General features: G+C 43.3%; 1 protein-coding gene across 5 annotated transcripts in view; it reads left to right on the forward strand.

The window, feature by feature from the left end:
• The first annotated feature begins 1,385 nt into the window (after nucleotides 1–1,385).
• The window catches only part of LOC133121814 (caskin-2-like), a 62,505-nt gene continuing 37,589 nt past the window's right edge, over nucleotides 1,386–26,301 (forward strand). For 2 of the 5 annotated variants that reach the window (XM_061231306.1, XM_061231307.1), the window contains exons 1-2: nucleotides 1,387–2,062; nucleotides 6,219–6,657. In XM_061231306.1, coding sequence (XP_061087290.1) covers nucleotides 6,564–6,657 — 94 coding nt within the window. In that variant the 5' untranslated portion in view covers nucleotides 1,387–2,062; nucleotides 6,219–6,563. Of the gene's footprint in view, nucleotides 2,063–6,218; nucleotides 6,658–26,301 lie in introns of all 5 variants that reach the window. The other 3 variants (XM_061231309.1, XM_061231310.1, XM_061231308.1) reach the window with 2 other exon arrangements.

Raw genomic sequence — 26,301 nt, forward strand, 5'->3', positions numbered from 1 at the left:
GCATTTTTTAAATTAATTTATTACATGGAAAAAAGATATCAAATGCCCATGTCACCCATGTGAAAAAGTAATTGCCCTCTCTTTGACAAGGCCACTCTAAAATGTAAATTTTGTTTCTTTTCAGCCATTCAGATGTGGATTTGCTTTTGTGTTTCGGAGTCTTGTCTTGTTGCTTAACCTAATTTCAGATTCAGTTCACAGAAAAATAACCCAATATTCTCATTAGTTTCTGGTAGTAGAATTAATGGTTCTGAACACTGACCTTAGCTGAGGCTAGAGGGTGCAGTTCTTTGGATGTACTTTTGGGATCCTCTGTGACTTCCTGGATGAGTTGTCGCTGCACCCTTGAAGGAATTCTGGCAGCCACTCCTGGGAAGATCCACCACAGTTCCAAGTGTTCTCCATTAGGGAGATAATGGCTCTCACTGTGGTTCGGTGGAGGCCCATAGCCTTAGAAATAGCTTTTTAACCCTTTTCAGACAGATAAACAGTATTTCAATGACTTCCTGGAATTTCCTTTGAAAATGGCGTAGTGTGCTTGTAGAAACTTTGTGATGAGGTAAGGTTCAATGTGAATTTTTTTTTACATTCAACAGGGCTGGCTGCAGTCTAGCCTGGCTCATTCAGCTGAATCTAATTATCAACTAAATTAGGTTAATTGGTTGATTGAGTAACTAAGGGGCCAATTACTTTTCACATGAGTGATTTGGGTGTTTGATAACTTTTTTCATTAAATTAAATAATTAAACAATGTTTTGTGTTTACTCCATTTCCTAATAATTATATATTTGAATTTCAATTCATTTGTCTAATTTTACATTTTGTCTAAAGATCTGGAACCATTCATTGTGACAAATATGCAATAATAGATGTATACAGCTAATACTTATGTTATACAGCCAGGCATATTAGCCTAAATTAAGACATGGATTAATGCAAATATTTTACAGGGCTGGATCGATTAGGAGCAGACTGCTGTCAGTGGGATGTAATATTGCTAGGATGGCCCACCTCACACAGGAATTCTAAGATTATTTTCCTTACCTACTTGTGCTGAGTAACATACAGCAATTAAAATGTAACAGGGGTCTGCACTCCTGATCCTAGAGAGCCACACTAGTAGGCTACAAAGATCTACTGTGGCTCCTCATAATCAGAATAGCAGGCCCCTGTTATAAACCATAAGGAGTCAGGACAGAAAAATCCACGTCTGCCCTGTTATGCGCGGTTTATCCAGGAGACGTCACCAACACACAATAAGCCTGCAAACCTAAAATACGAGATCGCATTGCCCAAGACCGTTTAGGAGTTACTAACGCTAGTTCGTATTACATTGATAAAAGTGTATTTATTTCGCTTTGTCCAATGGCAGAGGAATGAGAAATTTCGAATGTTTGATTAAATATTTTTTTCCTTGCGGACGCTGCTAATGTTGGATACCCAGTCAACTTAGCAAGGTTATCGCAAAGTTTCTAGGTTCATTCCAGTAGTATAAACCATCACAAGGTAACCGTGTCATTCGAAGAGATATTAGGTTTGATTCGGTCGGTGTTCTATGATCCAACCTTTGATCTTACTTCAGTGACTGCTTCCCAGATGGGACACAACGTAAAAGAAACCAAAGCCTTGCATTTCTTCCTTGGAAGAAAGAGAAGGTGGAGCTTGAAAACTGGCGAGACGGTGGGAGAAAGGGACTCGCGCTCCGCAACTGGACGATATTTGGCCAACTGACAATACAGAAGCTTGAGCAGGCTTGAGTTTCTCGCCCAAAGTGGAAAGCGAGAGACACTAAACACATTTAGCTAGCCTGTTAACATAAATGGTTTTGTAAAAGCGCATGTTATCACCTGTGACCAGTATCGGTGGAGTTGCATTTCGACGATTTGGACGACCGGACTAGAAAGTGCTTTTTGGACTCGGAAACCTAGCGAGCTAGTCCGCTAATGTTAGCCAGCGAGTTATAAACAAGTTCCTTGGATTAACGAACGGGACCACCTTGACTTTTGGCAACATAACATAACAGTTTGCTCCAGTTTTGGAAAATGCTTCAACCCATACAAAGGTGAGATTGCTACTATGTCATTAGCTGGGATCTAGACCAGTAACTTACCGCTTCACTTCAGAAATTAGTTTAAGTTAAGTTAGCCACGTTTCGAGTACAAACTTTCTGGGCTGGCTTGCTACGCAGATAACATTCATATAACGTTATGGAATGTTTCGATCTTTGTCGTTAGATACTCTGTTCCTCGCTAGCTAGGCTTAGTTTATGTTCTTGTCTGTGCCTGTGTCTTGTTTGTTGTGTTTTGCTGCCATGTCGGCCAGGTCTTGGTCGAAAAATAAAAAGGGACTACCTGATCAAATAAAGGTTAAACAAATAACTAGTTCCTTTAGTTCGGTAAGTTTAACCAAATAACGTAGCCTAACCTAGATAAGTTAGCTGCTGACACTGCTGGTGTTGAACTTACGTTAATGTTACATAGCTAACCTAACGTGAGCGGTCCAAGGTGAAATGTGGGACATTATTGATTTGGAAGCCATAACCTATACAGGAATCATAGTTAGCATACAACTTATATGTACACTCTGTGAGCACTTTTTTAGGTATCTATTAGACTTGTTTATTTATTTAGACTTAAGCCTTCTGATGCTGTAGCCTATTCAGTTTGAGGGTTGATGCGTTGTGTTCAGAGATGCTCTTATGCATACTACTGTTGTAGCCTAATGTGTGGTTATTTGCGCTACTGTCACCTTCCTGTCAGCTTTGACCAGTCTGGCCATTCTCCTCGGACCTCTCATTAACAAGGCATTTCTGCCCGCAGAACAGCTTCCCATTGGATGCTATTTCTTTATTTATTTATTTATTTATTTATTTAGCACCATTCTCTGCAAACTCTAGAGACTGTTGTGCATGAAAACTCCAGGAGATCCATAGTTTCTGAGATACTCAAACCACCCTGTCTGTCACCAACAATCATTTCATGGCTCCTGACATGCATCTACTGTCCACAGTGATATGCAGAACAGCATCTCTGAACACACAACACCTCAAACCTCTTAAGTGGATAAGTTACAGCAGCAGAAGACCTAATAAGTCTAAAAAAGAAGTAATAAATACCTAATAAAGTGCTTACTGAGTGTGTATATGTATACACACATGCACACACACCTTTGATACTTAAAAATATTTTCAGCAAATGTAATTTATATATTTTAATTTAAAAAATAGAATCATATCATATCAGTCCAAAATGTCATACGGAATAACATTTAGTTTCAAAGTATTTAGTTTTTTGTTTTTATTACCACCAATAATAATTCATAAATATTCAATATGAGATCCCAACAAGTGTGCAGTGCTCAGGAAATAAAACATTTACTCCAATACATTCTTTTTACAAATTGCACTTGCTGTATGTTATGGGTCAATGTGTTCCAAGTCTCTTACACACAACTTTGAAAATGTTGTGAGCCATTCTGGGAAATGTCTGAAAATGGTTTCTAGTATGTGACACCACACTGTTGTTGTTTTCTCAACCCAATCAATTGAAATTATGCATTTTTACAATAAAAATTTGTTATCGAGCCTAACTGAAGTTGTTACCTGGTGGGACAGTCTTTTTATATAATGACCTACTGATTAGCTTCACAATTATATACCTCACGTTTTTAGGTGTTATCCAGTATGAATTTGTGTGAGTAAAAAGTGTCAAATAAAAAATGACTCCTCCATACCAGCAAACTCTTTGGAATGGTGGCCTGAAAACAGCCCTTACTGAGCACAATTTAAAAAAGAAAACGGAGTTTGCCATACCTCATTTGAATTATAATTGGAAGAGAGTGCTATGGTCAGATGGGACCAAAATTGAATGTTTCGGCCATACAAACCATCAACATGTTTGGTGGCAAAAGAGGAATGCATACTAGGCGAAGCACCGCATATCTACTGCCAAATATGGAGGTGGGTCATTGATATTTTGGAGATGTGTTGCTGCCAGTGGTCCAGGGGCAATGTTTCAGATCAAAGGCACAATGAATTCAACAAAGTACCTGGAAATCTTGGCAGAAAATCTGGTGGTCTGCTCAGAACAACACCTCTTGACCATGTCTGCATATTTTTATGCATTAAGTCACTCCCACATGTTTGGCTGATTTGATATTAACAAGCTGGTGTACAGGTTTGCCTAATAAAGTCACTGAGTGTACATACAGTGCACAGTATAACATCACAACGATGGGAGGATGTTATAGTTTGCAAAGTTACGCTGGATCCTAAAAAGTTATTTTTGTACTGTACATTTAGTTAGATAACAATTGCTAGTTATATGTAAGCCACCAGGCTTGATTGTACTTTATTTAGCTAACATAGAAGTGATAGCATTCATAACATTGATGAAACCTATAAGCTGTCGCTTGTGTATCTTATATGGATATTTCAGTTTTAGTTAACTTGTTTCATGTAGAATAAATTAGGCATATTAGTTTGTAATTTCCCATGGGTTCATAACTTGGCTTGCTAGCCAATGTGACAATAGCTTAAATACCCATTTACGGATCTTTTATCGATATTAGCTTGCTGCAATGTACGTCTAAGATCGCTTTAGATACCTTTAGCTAGCTCGTTAAAGTTCCACTCTATTCGGTTATGATTTGACATTAAGAAGAAGCCAGTAAAAAATACTTTGCCAACCTGGTCATTGTTTCTTAGAACCACTGTGGTTCAGCAACACTGCTGTGCTTATATGTCTGCTAAAGCTGAGAAAAATGAAGTGAAGTAATGTTACAACATTGAGGCAGAATGATTACAAATGAAGATTATTGCAGATCTCGCGTCTGTAAGGTACTTCTCTATCCAAGATGGTTTTGCATGCTTTATTGTATTCTACTTTGCATTAAATGTTCTCTTGTTCCTGAGAAACTTGGTACTAAAGTCATTGGTTGATGACTAAGGTAGACTACATCATTGCCATAATGCAGTTGGGACATTGAGTATGAACAAAGTAGCATTAAGATATATTTCCAGCCAATCACAAGTTAATATCAGCTTCTGATCTTCTGATGCACTTTACAGAATTTGGCATGTACGCCGTAGTGCACTAAAGTAACGTTGCATACAAAGTAAATGCAAATCATGAACACTGTTCCTGAAATGATATGCCAAGATGTACACACCCAGTATTCCTTTGTGGGCGTGTGTAGAGACACTGACAGGTTATGTAACGTGGTTATGGAACATAAAAAATACAGCAACTATATTCTAACAGCCCCTTTTAAGTGCATTGCATATTTAACGGTAGAATCGGCAATTAACGGTCAAGAGAGGAATTGCAGCAACAAACTCCCTCAAACCACAACCCTATTTATCCCTCCCCCTTCTCTGTGAACATGCTGGCATTGAGCCCCCCCCCCCATATACTATAAACACAGGCAGAGAGTGAGTCATGTCAGTGAGCCATTTTCAATGATAGGAAGGGATTTACAATGGTCTTGTAACAGTGTTTTAACACAAAAGTCTTACCTATTGTACCTTTAATAGGCCATGTTCAAACTCTATCTATGTTGTCCAGTGCTCTCAATGTGATATGTGCAGGAAACGGCAGTATCCTAAAGTACACATACATGGTGTAACTAATAGTCCTGTTTTTAATGCGTTGTAATGGAGGTTCCATTTCCTCAGAAAACTTAATTGGTGTTTCTTTGATCTTTGATCTGCTATGAAAACAGCTTATGACAGACTCGGGGAAAGGACAACAAAAACATTTCTGCAGGATATTATTGTTTTTTTTTGCTGTTCCATAGGAAGAACAAATGAGGCTGAGTGAAGCGGTTACTTCACTCTGCGAGACAAAAAAAGAAAACAAAAACAAAAAATGGTATTGAGAATCCTGGCCCTTTGCCACTGTCCCTTAAAAGATTAATTTATTTGTTTCTATATTATAAATCAGGCCTGTTAACCGAGATGAACAAATGATTAAATAAACAAACTTCTCAGTCCTTGTCCATTCTGATGAATGGTAAGGTTCCTTCATGAACTTGTACAAATTTTAATCGGAGGATATTGTCTTTCTGATCACTGTATTATATTGTTAATTGGGTCACCACATGATATTGCACATTGTGCACTGACAGATATCCAGTGGTTTGATGTAGCTGGTACTGTGCTGGCTGTGACAAGATACCTTGCTGTAGGCAATTGAGTGCATTCTTCTCTTTCTTTTCAGGTTCTGCTGTGCTGCTTAGGACGCTGAAGCTGAACAAGACCCCACAGGCTCCCAATAAAGGGCTTTGTTCACAACCTTGCAGCGCTTTGTTTACTTTCTAGCACCTGAGGCACACATTTCAAAATGGAAGGAAGAATCGCTCTGTGGCTGATGTGAGGTTGTGATCGCTGAGTTTGCTGAAGTTCGCTTGCCGATCTTCCAAGGACAACCACCTCTGGCCTTGGCTCTGCCTGTGTGTCCGTTACCTCCAGCTGGACAGGTTGATATTTACAGCATGCCCGTGTAGCGCAGAACCTGAACACATGCGACCAAGACTGGTGGACCTCTGATCAAGACACTAGAACCATGGGCAAGGAGCAGGACCTCTTACAGGCGGTCAAGAACGGAGACCTGCCCTCCGCTCAGAAACTGCTGGCCAAGGTCAAGGCCAATCGAAGCAGTGAGTGCTCAAGCTTATTACATTCAAATTAACCGTTTCATTTTGTGCTTAAAAACCATTTCAGGCCCTGATGTTTTGTTTAAGTTTTTGTATGTTGGAGGAAAATTGCGTAGTCCACTACCATTTACCATTCCCTGGATTGCGAGTCTAAATGTTGGATATAGCCGGAAGTGCACTGAAGGATAGGCTGTTTAATAAAAATCTAGGCACCTTGCTGCTGGCCTACGTGTGTAGCTTTAGGTAAATCAGTCTACTTGGATTAATGCACAATAACCATCCTTCTGTTGATGATCTTTTGCTAATTAGCTTGCTCCAAGGAAATTGAAACCTTTTTCTTTTGTATTGCCAGCACTTTCTGCATCCTTCTCCCTTGGTCACTTAATGTTCTTGCAGTTGTAAGACTTGAGTTCTCCACTTCTGTTTCACTTTTGTACAGCAGACCATGGCAGACCATGGCAGAAACATTTTGTCTCATAGGCTTAATATCATTCTGACCTGCCATAGCACTCCTGTGTTGTATATTTATCAGTGCTGTTTGTAATGTATGACCCTTGCACCTTGCTTTTCCCCTTGGCGCGATGGGGAAATGATTGCTTGTATGTTGTGCAGTGAGGAGGCTGCTGGTCCATGTGCTTGGAGGCTCCAGGGGCTTCCCCACGCTGTCCCTGCATATGGGTCCCTTGCCCCACACACACACACACACTATTGTCTGTGAATTTATCACCCGCGTCAGCTGAGCCTATGACAGGAGCCCAGATGCTGTCTCCTGCTGGAGTCTCCCTGCTCTCGGCTTTTATCTGTCTACAGTGTACTGTGATGCAGTCTGCAAAAGCTTTGTTGCGCAATTTGTTGCATCTGTAAAAATGTGATCAGAAGATTATGAATGGCAGGTGCGCACACCTTGATTGGACTTTCCTGTGCTACCGAGAGTTCAGTTCACTTTTAAGGTTGTGAATACAATACCTGCAAGTGTGGCGGTGCTCAGAGGTTCTGAAATTATGCAAATCTAGCGATGGTAAAACTGGATTTGACATTTCCTGAAATATATAAATGAAAGCAGATTTCAATTTGAATAGGAGCGCTCCTCAACATTGCTATGGTTTGGGAATGGATTTGCGTCAGGCCAAAGGCAGGGTGTAAGGGGGATGGGAATTTTTAGTGCCGCACTTCCGCTTTATCCAGCCTACCCCTCTCCCTTTCTCACTTCATCTCCTGAAGGCTCCTGAGAATGTTTCCAGAAATGGGATTAGGCCCATGGCTCCAATGCCTGGCGACTGAGGGATCAGCTCTGGGACACACAGGCTCTTGTCACCGATAACTGGGCCTGCACACCTGCTGTGCGCTATTCTGGACTCATGGCTAAGCCACCCCAGGGCAGATGGAGGCTACATTGACTGAAATAAAAAAAGGGGGGAGAGGCTGGGTGGGGCCAGAATGGAGGGGCACTGGGTGGGGGTGGGTGTGACAGGGGTCAGGTTGTAAATAAACAAAAACAAAACGGTTCTTGAGGATCGATATCTGTCACTGCAAGCTCCTCCCCTGCCTCTGGCCAGCTGCTGTAGGTTGGCCTATGGAGTTGCTGCTGGGGATGTGTGGTAGAACAGGCAGAGGAGTGGAGGTGGCAGACCCCTCTTTTAAAAGGCTTCTGTCTTTGTCTGGTCTTGTGTTCCTCAATCCCTCCACCCCCATCCGGACTCTTCTTAAGAGATGCTCTCAGCAAAAAGGTTTGAAACTGCATGTGGCACAGCACAGTTCAGATGTCTTATGTTGCCATGGGAGCTTGGACTGTCTTGAGGGATCCCTCTAAACTCTAGAAAGCCACACTTTCCAGGGTGTAGTAGAAGATTTACATTTTAGGATTACTCTGAAAATGCACATAAGTAGGGGCCTGGGATCAAATGGGCTAATATAATGTTATGTTACAAAATGTTGTGTATTTTAAAACAACTGCACTTGCTGTACAGTGTCATGTGCTTACCAATCTGAAAACATTTGTGTTAGTTTGAGAGCTTCCAGCAAGTATCTGGGAAATTGTAAATGGCTTTTTATACCTATTTGTGGTCAAGACACACACATACTTGCTTGTAGTACTAAGTAGCCAGTGAGGCAGTTTAAAGTTTACAATACATTAGCTGGATGTGTGGACTGTTTACACTGCATTTCAGCCTGAAGGCAGAGTCCTGCTAGCTACCTGTAATGCCACGTCTAACCTTTGCTTATGGGTCTTCCTGACGTCAGCTTTGACATTTTCAAAGCTTTGTTTAAAATAAATATATAAATTACATCACATCACATCATCTGTTTGCTGATGTGCTAGTTTCTTGAATGGTTAATTTCTGACCATGAACCTGGTTCTGTGTCATGGTTAGAGTAAACACACAAAAGCACACGCACATGCTGGTGAATGGAATTCAGTGGAGCAAATACTGAAGCGGCAGTACCAGCTTTACCCTACATGCACCCCCTCTCAGCCATTGAACTCGTGTTTACTATCCTGTCTAAAGACGTGCCCAATCACCATTCTCTGGGTTTGCTTTAATTTCCCACCATATTTATTTCCACAAGTGTAGCCTATTCCCCAGCCGTTTTTGAAGTGGCTACACTGCTCACACAAAATGAAGACTTTGAATGAAATGAAACTGTATCCATCCTAAGTCAGAATGTGTGATGTAAAATATAGCCTACTGTTTTGATGTTATTTCTCATAAGGATTATGTGAACTGTCAACACAATAGATTTTTATCTTCAATTAAGAAAATGTGTCTTGCCTTCAAGCAAGTCGGGGGGGTCATGAGAGATCAAACCATCCAACCATCAATTGATATTCAAATGGTCTTTTTTAAAGAGTTTATGTTACCCTGTCCTTCCCCCTTCCCATTGCGTTGACATCTGGCTCCTCATGATGATAGCCCCTGCCTCACCCCCACCCTCCCCCTTGCAGATCGGGGATAACCCATATGGGCTCCTGTCAGATTAACATACAGGAAAGGGGAATTATGGATTGGGGATGAGGGGCATAGGGTACTGTAATGCCATATAAAATATACCAGTCCCTCTACAGTCAATGCCCTTAAGAATGCGGTATTAGTTTACTGGATTAAAGCATTGAAGGTCTTGAAGTTGCACACACAGGGCTTTGCCAAACCACATCTACTTAAATGCTCAGACACAGTTAGGTACAAATGTACTTAAATCCTGACCTCTTTCTCTCCCAGCAGATGGAGGAGCCTGCTGAGGATTGTGTAGGAATTTGCTGAAGGGGTTAAGCGTGTGATAATGTAGCCTAAATCCGGAATAACTCCCAATTTTATTATATCCCCAAGGCATCAGATACCACAAATCCCATTGTTTTTTATTTTATTTGTTGTTCTCCAGCTTGGGTTTCTTCCTTCGTTTGTCTCCCAGCAGCAACAATGTCACAATGAAAGTGTAGCACGTGAGAACGAGGGGTGGGGGCGGGAGGGCTGAAAACTGAGCGCATGACCTCACGGAGATGGAATCTTCCATCCAAACTCCCCACTCTCTTCCTTTCTTCACACCTTGCACTTGTTTGTCTTTAATTTAGTATTATTTTTTTGTTTTCCGCTGCTTCATTAGGCACTGAGGCTTTTTTCATGTTTAAAACTGGTTTTCATTCACTAGCATTGTGTAGTTAGCTGGTTAGAACGGATGGAGGCTGTGTCTTCTGTGTTTGAGAGTTTTCTGTAGTATGGGATTTCCTGTAGTACAGGATCTTTCTGCACTTGGTAATTGAACTTGGTAAATGAATCGCCCTGTCACATATATTTGTCATCTATTGAGAGAGGAAAAACAAACCTTGCATAATGGAGCAAAGTACCGAGTGGTGCGGTCCCACCTGCCTGTGCTTCATAAAAGGGTAGGCTATTGCGGCTATGCGCAATTGTTTATAACTGGTTTGTGAGAGGAGAGAAAGTGCACCGTCTATGATTATATGTTGGGGTAGAATCAGATTTAATCAGGCTGTAATTAGCAGCGTTGTGACGTAGCATCTGTTCTATTACTAGCACGTGTCATTGTTGTTCGTTTCCCTGGTGTATGGGACACTGCTACTGCTTCTTTATTACTCGTGGGATCAATGAAGCCGCTCCCCTGGAAAGTGTGGCGTAGGGTTCTTTTACTGTCCTCTAAAGAGCCATTTGGGCTATCAGGGCCTCATCAGAGGTCTCTTGCATAATGAGGGGAAAGTGAAAGGTGGGCCATAAAACGCTCACAAACAAAACAGTGCGTGACCTGTGACAGTGCCTGAGGGAGCGCTGTGGCGGAGCAGCTGTCTGATAGTGGAGCGCGCGGAGCCGCCAGCCGGAGACGGCCCTGAAAGAGCTCACACTGGGACCGTCGCCCTCCACCCTGCACCAGCCTTAAATTATTCATGGGGGTCTTCAAACCCCGCCCCGTCCCCCGCCGTCATCTGCCGTACCCCTCTGCCCATCCTGCGCTTTTCCCTGCTGGCACGACACGCTCTGGCTCTTTCTCAGGTTGCGGCTTTGGAGTGCCGCACTTATGCCCAAGTTCTCCTGCCGATTCAGTACGTCTGGATGCTTACAAAAGACTAGCCGTCCCTCCGTGTTACATGTACTTTTTCATTTTCGAAGAGCCGCATGGCATTGCGTTCCCTTAGAGTTCTCATCTTACTCTGTTGTGGAAGCCCTTCACAATTGATAATTGCAGATGACAAGAGTTGCGTGCAGGATAAGGTTATTGTTTATTTATTGTCGCCCAGTTCATACAGATACTTCAGTTGCCATTTGCAGACCACCGTCCTGAACTGAAGGAGTGCATTTCTTCTCTAAGAAAGCCATGTAGAAAATGGCTATGTGTGTGATCCATTTACAGCTCATTCACGCACGGATGCTTTTTGCAGTTAGCATTACAATAGGAGTTACAGTACAGCCTCGCTCCGTGTTCTCCCTGGGTGCCCTCGTTAGACAGATTAAAGGCTAATGAGCTCTGGTCTTCCACGATGATCACATAAGTCTCACACCAGATGCACTGCACATTGCACACTGAACTCTGCCTGCTATGACCAGGTACACCATTAGAGAGGGACACTTGTTTAATAGTTAGTGCCAATCCAGTGTCATGCCATGCCTAAACAGTTAGACTGGGGACACTAAAATCAGCAAATACGTTATAAAGGGCTGCAAGCATTCATATCATTCATCTTCATATCATTACACTGAAGCAGAAATACTGTTCCAATTTTGTAACTAAGGACATATGTTTCTCTTTTTGACAAGTAAATAAACAACCCCCTCCTGAAAGTAAGTAGGTCATGCATACATGCACAGCCATGCAATAGCCTTTCCTCTTTTAATCGCTATGCTTTATAAATTCACTCCTACAACTGTTTTATGGCAAAAATCTGCCAGAACATGCCACATTGTTTGTCTTGCTTTACAGCCTAATTGCACTGGAAATAATTAAGTAATTCTATATCCTGCGAGCCCTATGCCTCCTCCCCATCCTGACAAAGCACTGCTAAGTGTGGGGGATAATGAGAGGAAATTTCCGCTGTCTGTGGGACCAATGTGTCAAGGAGAAATTATGCAAACTCCTTCAGTATTCTGTGAAATTCTATCTATCACCGCAGTCACTGGTGTTTGTGTCGGCTCCAGCGCGGATGCACTAAATGTCTTGGTCACCAGGTAGACCATGTCCTGTCCACTATTTAAAAGGGCCATGTACACCTGGAAACAGTGCAAACTAAGAAATGCTGGTGACAGCCTGATCTAAATTCAGCCAGCCTTATATTAGAATAGGTGGGTATATGCACTTGCAGCACCTTGGCTGTATTATGCACCAGAGGAGAACATACAAACTCCAGACAGAAAGGGTGACCGTTAAATGAAGCTAGACCAACTAGTCTGAAGGTACATAGAAACACTGGAATTTTGGCGCAGAATAATTATTTCAGCTTGTTTACATTCAGTTGATTCATGTCCTGCGAATTGTCTTTTCACCTGAAAAAAAACTAGGCTGTGGTGGGTAGCAGATTAAAAGTATCCGAGAAAATTATGTAAGCTGAACATGTATAACATTTTTTCTGTGAATTGTGTCGTCATGGCAGCAGTATTTTTTCCACTCCCCATTTCTGAATAAAACCATTGCCTGTGTTTATCTCTATCTTCTGCTTACTGAGATCTCTAAGAGCAATCAGCAGTACCTAACCAACAGTAAGACATGCTTCTGTTCTTAGTTTGTTCACTCTTTATATGTTTGTTTTGGTTTCTGTATTATTCCTTGAATAGAGAGGGAAGACACACACCCAAAACTGTAACAAGGTGCCGGATAACAGCGAGCAATCATAAGAAGATGGCCGCACACTCTTACGCTCCCAAGTAATTTATTGCAAAAATAACAACACCCAGTGTCTTCTTCAAAGTTTGTTCTTTGTTTTTTTTGCAATAAATTACTTGGGTGCAAGTCTTTTATTTTTTTAAATGTTTTTTTGCTTCTTTTTATACTTTATTGTTCCTGCCAACCTTTCAGTTGCAAAGAACTGAGTCACTTATTTTACACAAAATTCTTTTTTTGAAGGAGACTGCCCATTCAGTATATTCTTACAGCCTCTGTATGTGGGCAGACCCTTTTAGTTTTATATCCTGAAAGAAGTCATGTGATTTCTCTGTAGACATGACGACCTGGGGGCACTCCAGAACCAGCAGCTCGCTGGCTCGAATGACATGCATACAGTATGACTCATAGCTACCGATAAGTGCAGTTTGAAGAGTTAGTAGTTTTTCCCGTTAGCTCTACAGTCACTCTGCCCCTGTTTCCTTTGTTGAGAACGCTAAATACTTTTCCAGGCTCAGAAGCTTTTAAAGTTTTTGAGCCAAATAGTTTCAATTGTAGCTCCATGTAATTTAAAACCTTTCTGGTATGTGCATCTTACACCCTCCTGTATTGTTTTGTTTGAGGTGTGCTGAGGTCATCTTTTGTCATCTATCCTTGAAAGGTGCCGTGGTGCATGCTGGTGATATGACCTAAGTGTGAGGTGCACCATGGGAAAAAATAGTTAACTTTCAAAAATACAGCTGAAGGATTGTATCTCTGTTGTGAAGTAGGTGAATTGCTAAATATAGCCATGTACCCCCCTCTCTGATTGAACTGCGCTCTACTTATCATTCAAAGGCCAGCGGGGTCAACAAGCATGAACAAATTATAGCCTTTAAAAGTAGTAGTTAAGTGTATAACACTCTAACTGTCATGAGTTTGTTTCTTAAATGTATTCTACCTTAAACAACTTATTGTGTAAATCCATGCAAGCCAATCCACTCAAATGACCCAGGCATTTACTTATAAACATTGGTAATTGTTAAATACTTTGAGAGATTTTGAATGTTGTTTTCTAAGACTCCAGTTTTTGATGTCTGGAAACAAATTTAGTTGACTTTCACAAACAAGAACCATAACTACGGTTAATATGATTCCTCAAGCTCAAAGTCGTTTATCCTTTTTCAGTTTTATTGAAAGAAATTTGCTTAGTGTAATGCAAAGCATGGTCGTCAGAAGATACATTTTGTGTGAAAAAACCTCAGCAGTGAGAGCCCACTGTAGCGTGCGATTTGCATGATACTGTTACTCACTGTCCTTGTTGGAGAAGATTCCCATGGCTTTAATGAATAATGCCCTAGATCAGGGGTCGGCAACCCTGGTCCTGGAGAGCCGCAGGGTGTGCTGGCTTTCGTTGTTACTTGGCATTAATTGATCAATGAAAGCCGTTGATTACACAGTTAACTCACCTCACCTGGTTTCTTGGGTCTGAATCGGTTGCTTATTTTAAGGTGGAGACGAAAGCCAGCACACCCTGCGGCTCTCCAGGAACCAGGGTTTCCGACCCCTGCCCTAGATATTATTGCTTGTGGTATTGTGCGTGTTAATGCTGTATTTCTGGAACCCGTCACCTTATCTGCACTGCCGTTGTCCGGCTGTCCACGTGGAAGCACACACGACCCGGACCCTGCGTGCGTGTGTGAGGGCCCGCTGTCAGTGCAGCACGGGGGTAAATAAATAAACACCGAGTAGGTGTAGAAGGAAACGGCCATTATGAGCAGAGGACGGGGCGTGGAGTTTCCTGTTGTCCTGGAGCTGCTGATTGCATTGTGTGCCTCTGCCTCTCGTTCTCACACTCATTTGCCTTCCCCAGAGCCGCGGCTGAAAACGGGTCCTCAAAGGGCTCTGCGTCACCGTGAATGAGCGCTTCCTCCCCAATCCCATGGCATGCCAGTCAAAGGCAAGCCAGTGTCCTCAAACAAAGCCCATGCAAAGAAAATCCACTGACGCCATTCCTTCCCTGTTCTACCCCAAAAGGGGAAAAAAAAACAAAACAATGATTCTCTGTGTACCGCCCCAGGAAATTGATTTCACGATTGCCAATATTTCACAGTCGCAGAGCAGTTAGATGGGGCTTGGCCCTTGTGGAGACCGGTGAGGGCGTTTCAAGAGGTACCCACAACTTCAGTTACTCTCATCATGGCAACAGTGGTCGGCGTTGCACCCATCCATAATTAGGGAGAGAGCGAAACTAAACAGCTGTGAAGTTTAGCACATGTATTCCAATCCAGTGGCTTTTATTTAAAGTTGCCCCCTCATATTAACAGTTGCTCTGCAGTCCAACAAAAAAACCAGTGGCTTTCTGGCACTGTATGAAACATGTTTTGAAGAGCTGGCTGCTGTGCTGGTGGGTGAGGTGGACTGTTTAGGAAAGAGTGCAGCATTCCTCTAAGCAAAGTGCTAATTGGCCTCTGTCAGGAGCCTCCAGCTGAATCAACACAGTCGTGCTCTCCATTAGTTTATTTGCCCTAACTCCCCCAAAGGCAGCGAAGAAAAGCCAGCTAGTTTTCTGTACATGCCCACTGCTAACTGTGACTGAGGCAGCTCTTGAATTGTAAACAGCTTTTTGGAAATGACTTAAAAACCAGAGCATATCCCTGTCTACCTGTGACATCCGTTCCCTGCCTGGACTAAAATTTCGGAAATGTTTTGGGAACAAACGTGCTGTGGGAAGCAGGAGTGTGGTTCTTCTTTATTCTCTATGTGTTATTTATGCTACTTTACATTACTGTACTGAATACAAGTAGAAAGAAAAACATTTTGTGTTGTGTCCACAAGTGCAAAAAAGCCATCTTATCCACTTATCACACATTATCCAGTTGGGCTTGGGGAAGGTCTTGCCCATTGATTTAATGGGACCCCCTTAGTGGGGGGCAGCAGTGATCTGCATATAGACAAAGCTACTTAAGTGTTTACTCGCTCAACAACAGCCTATTCATTAAGCTATTTCTCTTGTACATGAGGTATGCACACAGTTGATGCGTTTCTTCTGGATCTTGTGAGGCTGTCCGCCATGCCACGTCCAATAGTTCCTGCAGGACCCTTAGCGGTGGCTGCTCTGTCAAACGTGCCGCTGTTGAAAGCGCTCGATTGAGACCGTCCTAACCAAAGCACACTTCTGATTAAGGCGCAGGGTGCAGCCTGCAGATTTTGCATGCAAGCGGCCAGGCCACACACAAACAGCAGCTCCGGGGCCTTATCTGCTGCCTCCCGCTTTGCATCCTGCTTACCCAGCCCTGTGATTATGAGTTCCCAGCACAGAGGGGAAACGGCAGAGCGAGGGCTTCATCAGTGTGGGTGCCTCGCCCTTCGCTTTTTCCATCCCACTTTTAAAACGCAAAAAAAAAAGTAAACAGTGATTGCTCAGTTCTGACTGAAAATGTAAATATTGATGCTCGACATCATGGGTTTAGCCTGAGTCTCAGGGGCCGTCTGCTAAGTTTTGTTAAGGGCGTGATATTTGTGGTCAACCCACTTGTACTCTTGAGTTCTGCCCCATTGTTATTTAACTTTTATGGGAGTTAATTGGCCATGTATTACTTGCGCGTGCCGTAGTGTGATTTCATTCTCTGGTATATCAGCTATATGAAAATTTGATTGCTGGATATGTAACGATGAGAACAGTAAATATTTGTGGTTGATGTTGAGAAATAAATCCCACTTCTTCTTATGTTGTTTTTATGCATATTTTGAAATTGAATATATCTCATGTCATAATTTAAAAAGTCACCGTGAGCTTAAAATCAAAATTCTCAGGATGCTTTCATGGTAGTAGGATTTGCAGCCTAATCGCAGCGTCTGAAATCTCCAGTGATTTAGTCACTTTTCCGGGCATTTGGCCAGCAGCAGGACTTGGCATCAGTGGACACAGCCAGCAGCCTGTGTCCTGGTGTTCTGTTTGAAAAGCATGACACGCCAGTGTGAGAGTGAGCCCACAGTAAATTGGCAAGATTATTTTCTAAGGTGCAGGCATGCATTTTTTCGAGTCCAGATGTGCTGAACAATCCTATTCCTCCCAGGTCTACAGATGGTCACTGTCGATTCAAAGTATGGCCAGTAAGCCTAATTATTTCGTTTCTCACTGTCAATGATTTCACAAGTTTCTCCCTGATAACTTGCTGTCATATAAGAGACCTGAAGTTTGGATTGTCTTGTCTGGCCTCTTTTTTTGTGAACCTGTTCTAGCCTACAAACCGTTTTGTGCGCTGTTGCCACTTCTGCTTGACACCTATTTTTCAGCTTGCTAAGGATGTTAAAGTAAAGCGCAGGACCAGTGGAGGGCAGCAGTTAACCTCCTCCTCTCTGTAGTATGAAGTGGACCTGAACCTGGTCTGGGGAATTATTCTGTTCTGTTCAGTAGGTCGGTGTTTATTGTCCTCAAAGGGCATTAAAAATCCACGTTATCTATCCGCGGTGGCGCAACAGGCTAAGACGCAGCAGACTTGCGGTTGCAGCTTGCTGCAGTTGCACACCGGGGACCGGGGTTCGATTCTCGGTCCTGCTAAAAGCCAAGTTTGGCCGGCTCACGTGGGGCAGCAATAATTGGCTCGCTGCTCCAGAGGGAGGGACTTGGCAGGGTTATTAGATTGGCGCACAATAAGCACCTCGGGCGCCTCGGAATCACGGCAACGGGCACGAGACGAGACGGCTTGAAGAAGGCATGTCGCTCTCATTCGGGCCGCCGAGGGACGGGGTACGGGCGGTACATCTAATACGACTACCTCCAATTGAATCAGACGAGGTACAATTGGCTACCAAATTGGGAGAAAAAGGGAAAAATCGGAAAAAAAAAATCCACGTTATCTCAGTCTCTCTCATTGCCAACGACCTCTCTGACTCCAGTGTTCATCTATGGCCTTTGGTCAAAGCCAGCTCCAGGTTTCTTGCTAGCAGCGTTTCCCACTGTGCATCTCTCTACAGTCCCCCTCACTGTCTGAGTCAGTGGCTTAGGTTCCTCCTGTGTCTGTGTCTGTCCTAGTCCTCATAGGATTGGTTATGTCTGAATTATTTCAAGAATTCCCTCAAACGGTGGGGCCATTTCCAGGTTGACTTCGCCAGGTTCCTGGGGCTTGCATTGAGACACTGCTCTCATTAATTGGCTGATCCGGTATGCCCTTTGCTAGGGACAGATGTTTCCCTTTAACTCACATTTGTTTCACTGCTGGCTATTTCTTTTAAGACAGAATAGGATGTGGCTGGGGAAATTACCCCTTGTTCTATTTTGGTTTGACCCAGGTTACTGTGGGCTGTCTGCTGGGCTCTGGCAACAGGATCCATCCAAGTCACTGACGGGGTATTTGGAAGTTTATGGACTGTTTCCGTAAATGGACCGTTGTGTGTCTTTGTAGTGATCTTTGTTTATCTGGATGGATCATTCTGTAATTTTGTGACGCATACTTATGATACAGAATGCCAGCATGGTGTGGCGAGCAGAAATTAAATATAATTTTTGGTTGTGAAGATTAAGTGAAGCATGCAATTGTAAACTGAACTGTAAGGGTCCCCTTTTGATGAACCATGATCTGTATCAATTTTCCTCATTGGTCTCTCTTGCCGCCCACTTGCAACTGTGGTAGAATATTTCTCTTGCATATAATTTCAGCTTCTGCAGTCTTTCTCCTCAAAACGGTTACAATATAATAGCTGGTTTTCAGTGCCAAAGAAGCCATTCCATATTGTTGGGAAACACTCTTAACAAAGAAGTTGAGCAGGAGTTTTTGGACAAAGTACTGGACATCTTAACTGATGATATCTTGATTTCAGAACATGCTAAAATATGGATACCACATGGACAAGCCACACAAATCAGCAGGAAGCCAGGCCAGCAGCTGCCAAGCGTTGTAAGTCACTAGTCATAGTCACAGAGATTTAGGGCCATATTTTCCGGAATGTTGCCAATTTCGAGGGGCGCACAGATCAAGGTGCGGGGCGCAGGTGAAAAATGGTGAATAGGCTGGATTATGCTCACTATATTATCGGTGAGTGTGGTGCACCTTGATTCACTCATTTCCAATCAAATTAACTCTTTTCGGTACCATTGAGACCCATGCATATTGCGCAGGTTGTATTGGCAATTTCCGTAATGTCTACAAATACAATGGGAGAGGAGGATGATAAGGCAGATGTTTCTCCCAAAAAGTTATTTTGCGGCAGGTGCAGACTTTGCATGATCCATTTGTGTTAGTGAGGAAGATATGCTAGGAGACAACTAATGCACTAAATGCAGCTTGCATATAGCTTACTGGCCTAAATTGGAAACACTGCAATTTAGTTCTCTTAATCGCAAGATCCAAAAGACTGCTCAGTGATGTTGGTAGTAACCACCTTATGGTAGGTGTTTGATCATATACATTAATACCGATGCATTTACCTGCTTCTGGGACAAACTGAACAGCATACGATCCATGAAAACTGTTAATTGGCTTGAGTAGGCAGATCATGCATGCATTGCATGTGAAAGCCCAGAAATGAGCAATATAGGTCGAGAAGGTGGGTGGTAAAAGGGTGAAATGCGGACCTGTCTTGTCTCACCAGAAAATTGCAATTGAATACACCAAAATGGCAGTGAGCTGCTCGCTCTTGACTGCCACACCCCGGGTAGTGGCTCTCCTCCCACTTCGGTGCACAGCAAGTCCCAAAATGACCAGAAGCATTTGGATCATCTGGAGAATATGAAATCAACAGCACGCCAGCTTGTAACATGCCAGACAGCAGCCAGAAAATATGGCTCCAAGTCTGTCTCACCCTCTGCCTCTCACCTTTATAGAGCCAAGCAGGGTAACATGGATGAAGCCTTGAAATGGAGTAACCGCCTGGCTCCATAGACGTACAGTTTCCAAAGTCCCCACGTTTCAAACGTCTGACCCTAATTTCAGACCTCTGACCCTGTAATTAACCACCTTGGTCTGAAACCCCTTCATTATATGACCTAGGTGCACATAAAATTGTTTTGAAAAGGCTTTTGGTTCTTCCTTATGTAATGCTTTTCACCCATTCCCTCAGTCGATATAGTAAACGGTCCATTTTTATTTTGCTTATGTCATTTTCATATGTAAAATTCCCAAGCTCGAGGGATATTCATAATGTAGTCATAACGTATGGAGCGACAAAATTGGTGTTGGTATTAGAATGATACCAAGAATCCTTCTTTCGGCATTTCTGCAGTCCCTGGTGGCCTCGTGGCTGTGAACGTGTATGGCTGACTTTGAAGTCCTGATGGCCTCAAGGCTGTGATAGTACATGGCTGACTTTGAGGTCCTGGTGGCGTCAAGGCTGTGAGAGTGCATGGCTGATTTTAAGGTCTTGATGGCCTCAAGGCTGTGTCGAGTGCAGTTGACTTTGCGGTCCTGGTGGAGCTTGGGGGCCGGCCTAGGCGTATAGAACCAGTAGCCGGCATTCCGCGCTGAGCCCTCAGCCCTGCACCCCTGGGCCAGAGACACAGGTTGTTTCTTCTCTGCTCCTGTAGCGCTGTACAGGGCCTCTCATTCATGTGGCTTTCAGGCCCTTTCAAGTATAAAGAGTGATTCACAAGGCCTGGACCTTTTCCCGGAGAAAAGGCCTCTGTCGTAATCCCGACACAGGAAAAGTCCTATTGGAGTAAAAGGCTGCCCTGGCCGTCGGTGACTTGCTTGGCAGTTCCGTTCCCCTGGCCAGGTGTGGATCTGCACTCTGCTGCAACAGAGGTCCATGCTGTGTGACCGGCTCCTCCATGATACACTAACACCCCATTCAACTTTTCGGCTGGGCTGTGTTATCGACTTGACATTGGCTTGTGTGGTTTGTCTTCTCTGAATTTTCCAGCTTGTGTTGATAGAGTGCAGCCAGCAGAGGCTGAAGATTAGAAGGCTGTTTCATGTTGAGACCTGATGAAGTTAATGCACAGGGATTGTTCGCTGTGTTGAGAGGGTGACAGAAGGCTTTAGCTGCCAGCCTAAAAAAACGAGAGAGCACAAATAGAAATCTATGGAGGAATGGAGAGCCAGTTAATGCTGTTGAAAAGTTAGCATTTTTTCGATGGATGGATCAAGATACAACTGGAAACTTGAGGCACCAGTCAGGTTAATCCCCTATTCAATCAATGTAATGCGTTATGAGTTCCTGCTTCCTTCCAATTTTAGATGCATGTGGTGGACCTGGCTTTTGATTCCCCCAACTCCTCTTCACCGATTTAATTCATTTATCTCAGATTACCTTGAGCTATGTTTCTTTTGCATTCCACTCTAAATGGCTGAATTATAAGAACAAAAACAGCTGCTGGGAAGGACCTAACCTTACATGGGTCTGCAGTGTTATTGAGACCGTACTGCAGTCAGAAAACAACTTGGTTACAATCCTTAGTTTTCTCTGAATGTAATTTGCATTTTCAGAATTTTACTGTTGGAAATCATGTCAATTACTCATGACCCCATTTTTCTCGTGTGAGAATAGTTTGCATGGAACCTTTGATAGCTGTAAGTGTAAATGGGTCGAGAGAACACAGGTGGGAACTCCTTGGCCTTTTTTGTACACATTCTTTGGCATGTCTTGGCACTTAATTTGTTGGTCAAAGAACAAAAATATTCTTTGTTCAGCCAAGAACACAAGGAGCAATGAAATATCTCCTGCATTGTTCACAGGCTGCAGTACATTTCAGTCTCTGAAATATGTACGGCACAGTGAAAGGTGAAAGAGCGCAGAGTTTAGCCCTTGGTTGTTTTGTTTGCTTGCCTTGTGCTTGTTTGTGCTGGGGTCAAGGGTTTTCCAGCCCCTCCTTTACTGCTCTCTGTACCACTCAGACCGCTTAGCCTGTCTCCGGTGCAGTTTTGCACGCACTGCAATTGGAAACCGATAATTTCCTTTTTATTTCCTGAACTCAGACCAAGTAACTGTAAACCTCTCTGTCTTTTCTCATTAGAGGCCCTATAACCTCTAATGCTGTCAAACCGTAAGATTGTTACTTGTAACAAAGAGTGCATGACTTAAACATTTGTTTAGGTAGTTTTCCATTTGGAGTAGGCTGTTTATTTTGCCATACAGTACGACCAAAATGGATGAAAGATGATTTACTTGTATCTAAATGAATGAATACAACATGTGTTGCTCTTAAATGAGATATGATAGATTAGGTTTTTCGTTTTTTAATGTGTCACATTATGTGGCTTGGGACTCTCAGCTTCGACACAGACACGCTTGTAAATGGCCCGTCACCATACGGACTTGATCTTCTCATGTCGTCTGACATCCCTGTTATTTATCTGATAGTTGTTATAGTCTGATACAGCTCTGGCATCTTCTGTTTGACAGTTAAAATCATAACGTTCCACAAAACCCCCCTGTTGGCGGCCCCCGCCATCCCCTGGCAGGGCTCAGTTTGGCCTGCGTACGTGTGACCGCATTCCCTCAACTTCATCTGCACTTGTGTTATATTTACACACTGCGGTGAGCGGCCCATGCCAAAGCCACGCAGCACAGTGGCCTCCCAATCTGCAGGCCTGCGCTTCCATGGGGAAAAGTAAAGATTAAAAATACACTGTGTGTAGAAAATGAAATAAGGAGGAATGGCGTGGAGATCACACGCTGACCAGCGTTTTTCACTGTTTTCCTCGGCCCGGCTTTGGGCATGGCCAGGCTATGAAAAGCTCTCAGCAATGCTGAATCGCAGCTTTTCGAAAGACGAAGGTTATTATTATGTATTTTTCAGTTGAACTGTTTTCCTCTTCATTTTGCCAGAGCAGAGGCAGGAATCATTGCGCAGACCCAACCAGCAGCACTGCCTCAGTCTGGACTTCACAATGATGGATGGAATTAACAAATGTGGGTGCACAAGTACCTACTGTATGACTGGTATTCTAAAAGTAACTTGATACAATGGAAATAATCTCATAATCCCAGTAAATTACTGTAAGGCTGGTATTTTTTATGTAGGCTACAAGTTTTCCTGGCAGTCTGCAGTACCAAAGCCAGACAGTTTTGTGGGGATTTCTCATCTGCCATTCTTGTTTCCTTATCCCCCCCATAACTGTATGAAGCATGATATACAGTTATGATATATGGCATGATACTGTAGAAATAGATGGGAGGGAGGGGCAGATGAAGAGGTGTAGCTCCATACATGTGTTACTCAGACCTGTAATATAGTGGATCTTTAGCAGGGCAGGCAGTGCAGTGCATGTTATTCCTCAGCGTTTGACGCTGTGCTTTGTGCTTTGTGACTGTGACCGTGTGTTATGATGGTCGTGATTGGAGGCATGACCTCTGGCACTGCTTCACATGGAACAGGGAGCAGCTGAAGGACACTGCCAACGCAGTGGCCCTGCCTCGTGCGCCTCAGAACAATGGAAGGAAGTGCTGCTTGCCTCAAGTCAAAAGAGTCTCCGCTCCAGCCCCTCTGCATCGAATCTGAGTACGTCCATTAGTGACATGAAGTCAGAAAGCCCCATCCTCGTACGCTTGCCTCATGGCCAAAACCATTCTTTTTTTTCTGAAAAGCGAGGCTTCCTGTTGAAAGTGGTTTTCCTTCATGGGCTGTCCCATGGGTAGATGTGGTCATGCTGACCCTGAAGAGGTAGAGAAGGAGAGAGGGAGAGAGAGATGCACATTCCAGCCTGAGCGAAACACAACACAAACAATAACAAGTACTAACAATGCACAGCAAATGAGCTGAAATGATTTTGTCTCTGCCCAGTGAAGCCTGAACGGGTAGAGTTTCAGCGTCTCCAGTTATGTGGTTTGTGCACACGATGCCAGAGTGGAATTGCCTGACATAGTTGGTGCGTATCGGATGGGAAGATTTAAATCTGAGATTTGTGAATCGTATGTGTGGGTGGGTGGGTGCGAGCAAGCGTGTGTGCCTGTGTGTGTGTGTGTGTGTGTGTGTGTGTGTGTGTGTGTGTGTGTGTGTGCGTGCGTGCGAACAGAAGGGCACAGACTGCACAGCCATGGGCTGTGTGGAAATGTAGGCTTTTCCGTCCCTGAAGGGACTTCTAATTACAGCTTATCTTCCCGATTGTGTGTGCGATGGAAAGCAGAATGAACATGTCAACATGTAGGGAATTTTCGGGAAAGTGGTGCCCATATAAGCCTGTGCCCATCCTGGTACGGAAGAGGTTTACGTTGGGGGACCCTGCTGAGACGGGAGGAAAGGGAGAGGAGCAGTGGGCAAGCTATGTCTGGAATGTTGGATCATGTTGAAACTTGAACTCTCGAAAGGCCCACAGCAGCCAGTTCTGCTGTACAGCTTTTGCCGCAGTTTGTAAAGTTTAGGTCCCACCTGGCACTATGCCCATGGCTTGCTTGCCACGGCATGTGAAGAAGTGTCTGGCTTTGTGTGGCAGCTCTGTGTGGCAGCGTGTGGTTCAGGGATGTGGGTGGCATAGAGCATTGGGAATCCCGCTCAGAAGCGCTGGAAGACCACTGAATACGGTGGCTAGTCCCTGCCAAATTCCATCAGTACCCTCCCCTCTGTCTCACTTGCTCAGTCCTAAGTGCAGCCTTTGTTTTCATTTTAATGGTTTTTAAAAAACCTTTAACACCTCCCAGCACCTCGTCTTGCTAGTTTAATGTCTTTTTTTTTTTTGTCTTTTTTTAAAGTTTTTTTTAAACTGAGATGAACACTGTCGCCAAGTCATGGATTGTGGTTTAGTTTTGATTTGGGCTCGGTCCCTTAAGGCAACAATGTGCCTTTCCATCTTGTGTGAGAGCGGCACTGGGCTATTGGCTTAAAGCTGAAAAGTACACTTGTTCACAGCAAGTGAATTGTAACAAACAAGAAAATATATATTCTTTCAGAACTGTGGGGGATATGGGCTACACGCACCCACACATTTTGCTTTAAGAGACAATGAAGAGAAATGAAGACTGAGAACGGAGATGGTATGGAATTACAGTGGTGGTCAGACGTGAGCAGAGCAGATGTTTAGGCAGGAAGTGAACGATGTAAACTACAGGGTCGTTAGCCTCCGACGCGGCACTGCACACTTCCTCTGATGCATTTGGACAGGTGCAACTCTCCACTTCTGCCTGTCATTGCAGGGGAAACTCGGCAGGCTCAAGTCATTCTTTTCAATCTTAGCCATGTCACCACTGGGCATGTAGAGAAGCCCGCTGCAGAAGGGTTTTGCCATAAAGACCACTTTCTGCAAAGAAGGCACAAATAATCCAGTTCAAAGGAAATGTAGTATGTGCCATGCAAAAGTGAATGTGTCCTTATAACGTAAGGTCATTTAACCCATTATGGCGCCCTATAGAAAATGCATAGAAAGGCCTAGGAATGACAATGCATTTCAACAGTCATGTGTCTTGAAAAACGGTCATATTATCAAATGGCTTAGCATTCGTCTGTTAAGCGATATGTAACACGCAGGTTGCATTTGTCTGCTAAGGGAGATGTAAAATGCAGGTTGCATCTGCCCATAAGGGGCTAATGTGTTTCAAATCTTTTAACTTCTGCTAAATACTAGGCCGTAACAGTCCTCTTAGCAGTGCTGAATTTGTTATAACATTTGGCGATATGTTTTTAAACATGACGTACCTGTTTCACCCCAATGGGTTCATGTATGCTTGGGCATAGTCATCATAGGCTCATTTCAGTGTGTTGTAGCCCATCAGAATATCAATGTAATGTAATGTATCATTGGGTTAGGCTACCACATTTCAAGCAGAAAGTATAGCATTGAGAAGGAATGGCCACATACAGGTGTTTGATGAGAGAAACTTTGTTTTCTGGTCAAATGGAGACATTAGCACCTTGTCTGATGTCCACTTCCTTCGCCCAGTGTCTGACTGCAGACAGAGCAATTGTCTCCGGGTTCTACTTCAGATTTCCTCTGTCTGCCCTCCAAATGCTGAAGAATACTACGTAGTGGAGTGGATAATCTGCCTCTTTATTTTTCCAGGCCTGGGCTAAATGGGATTGTATTCAGCTCCGTGGAGTTAGAAGGGAAGCGGGCATTGGGCTATGCAGGGCAGTTAGGTGACATTTTACACGCACAATAGCAATAGGATTTAAATCTGGCTAGCACACATCTGAATTCCAAGTGTGAATGCAATGTGGTTAAATCATATCCGGACACTATGTAGATACAAGTCACATGAAAGTGTAAGTCTATGACTCCTTTCAGTGTAATAATACAATTCAGAGCTTTCATATGGCATGATTAGCACTTGTAGACGCTGCAGTTTTTCCAATATGTTCCCATTGGAGAAAGACGGTAAATATTTTACAGGCATAAGTTTAAATAATCAAGAGGTCTTTATAATGAATAGCCTAGACTGATCTGTAATTCCTTAACAGGAGCTGAGTTGTTAGTATCT

Source organism: Conger conger, chromosome 2, assembly GCF_963514075.1.
Source record: "Conger conger chromosome 2, fConCon1.1, whole genome shotgun sequence".
NCBI classification, from domain to species: domain Eukaryota; kingdom Metazoa; phylum Chordata; class Actinopteri; order Anguilliformes; family Congridae; genus Conger; species Conger conger.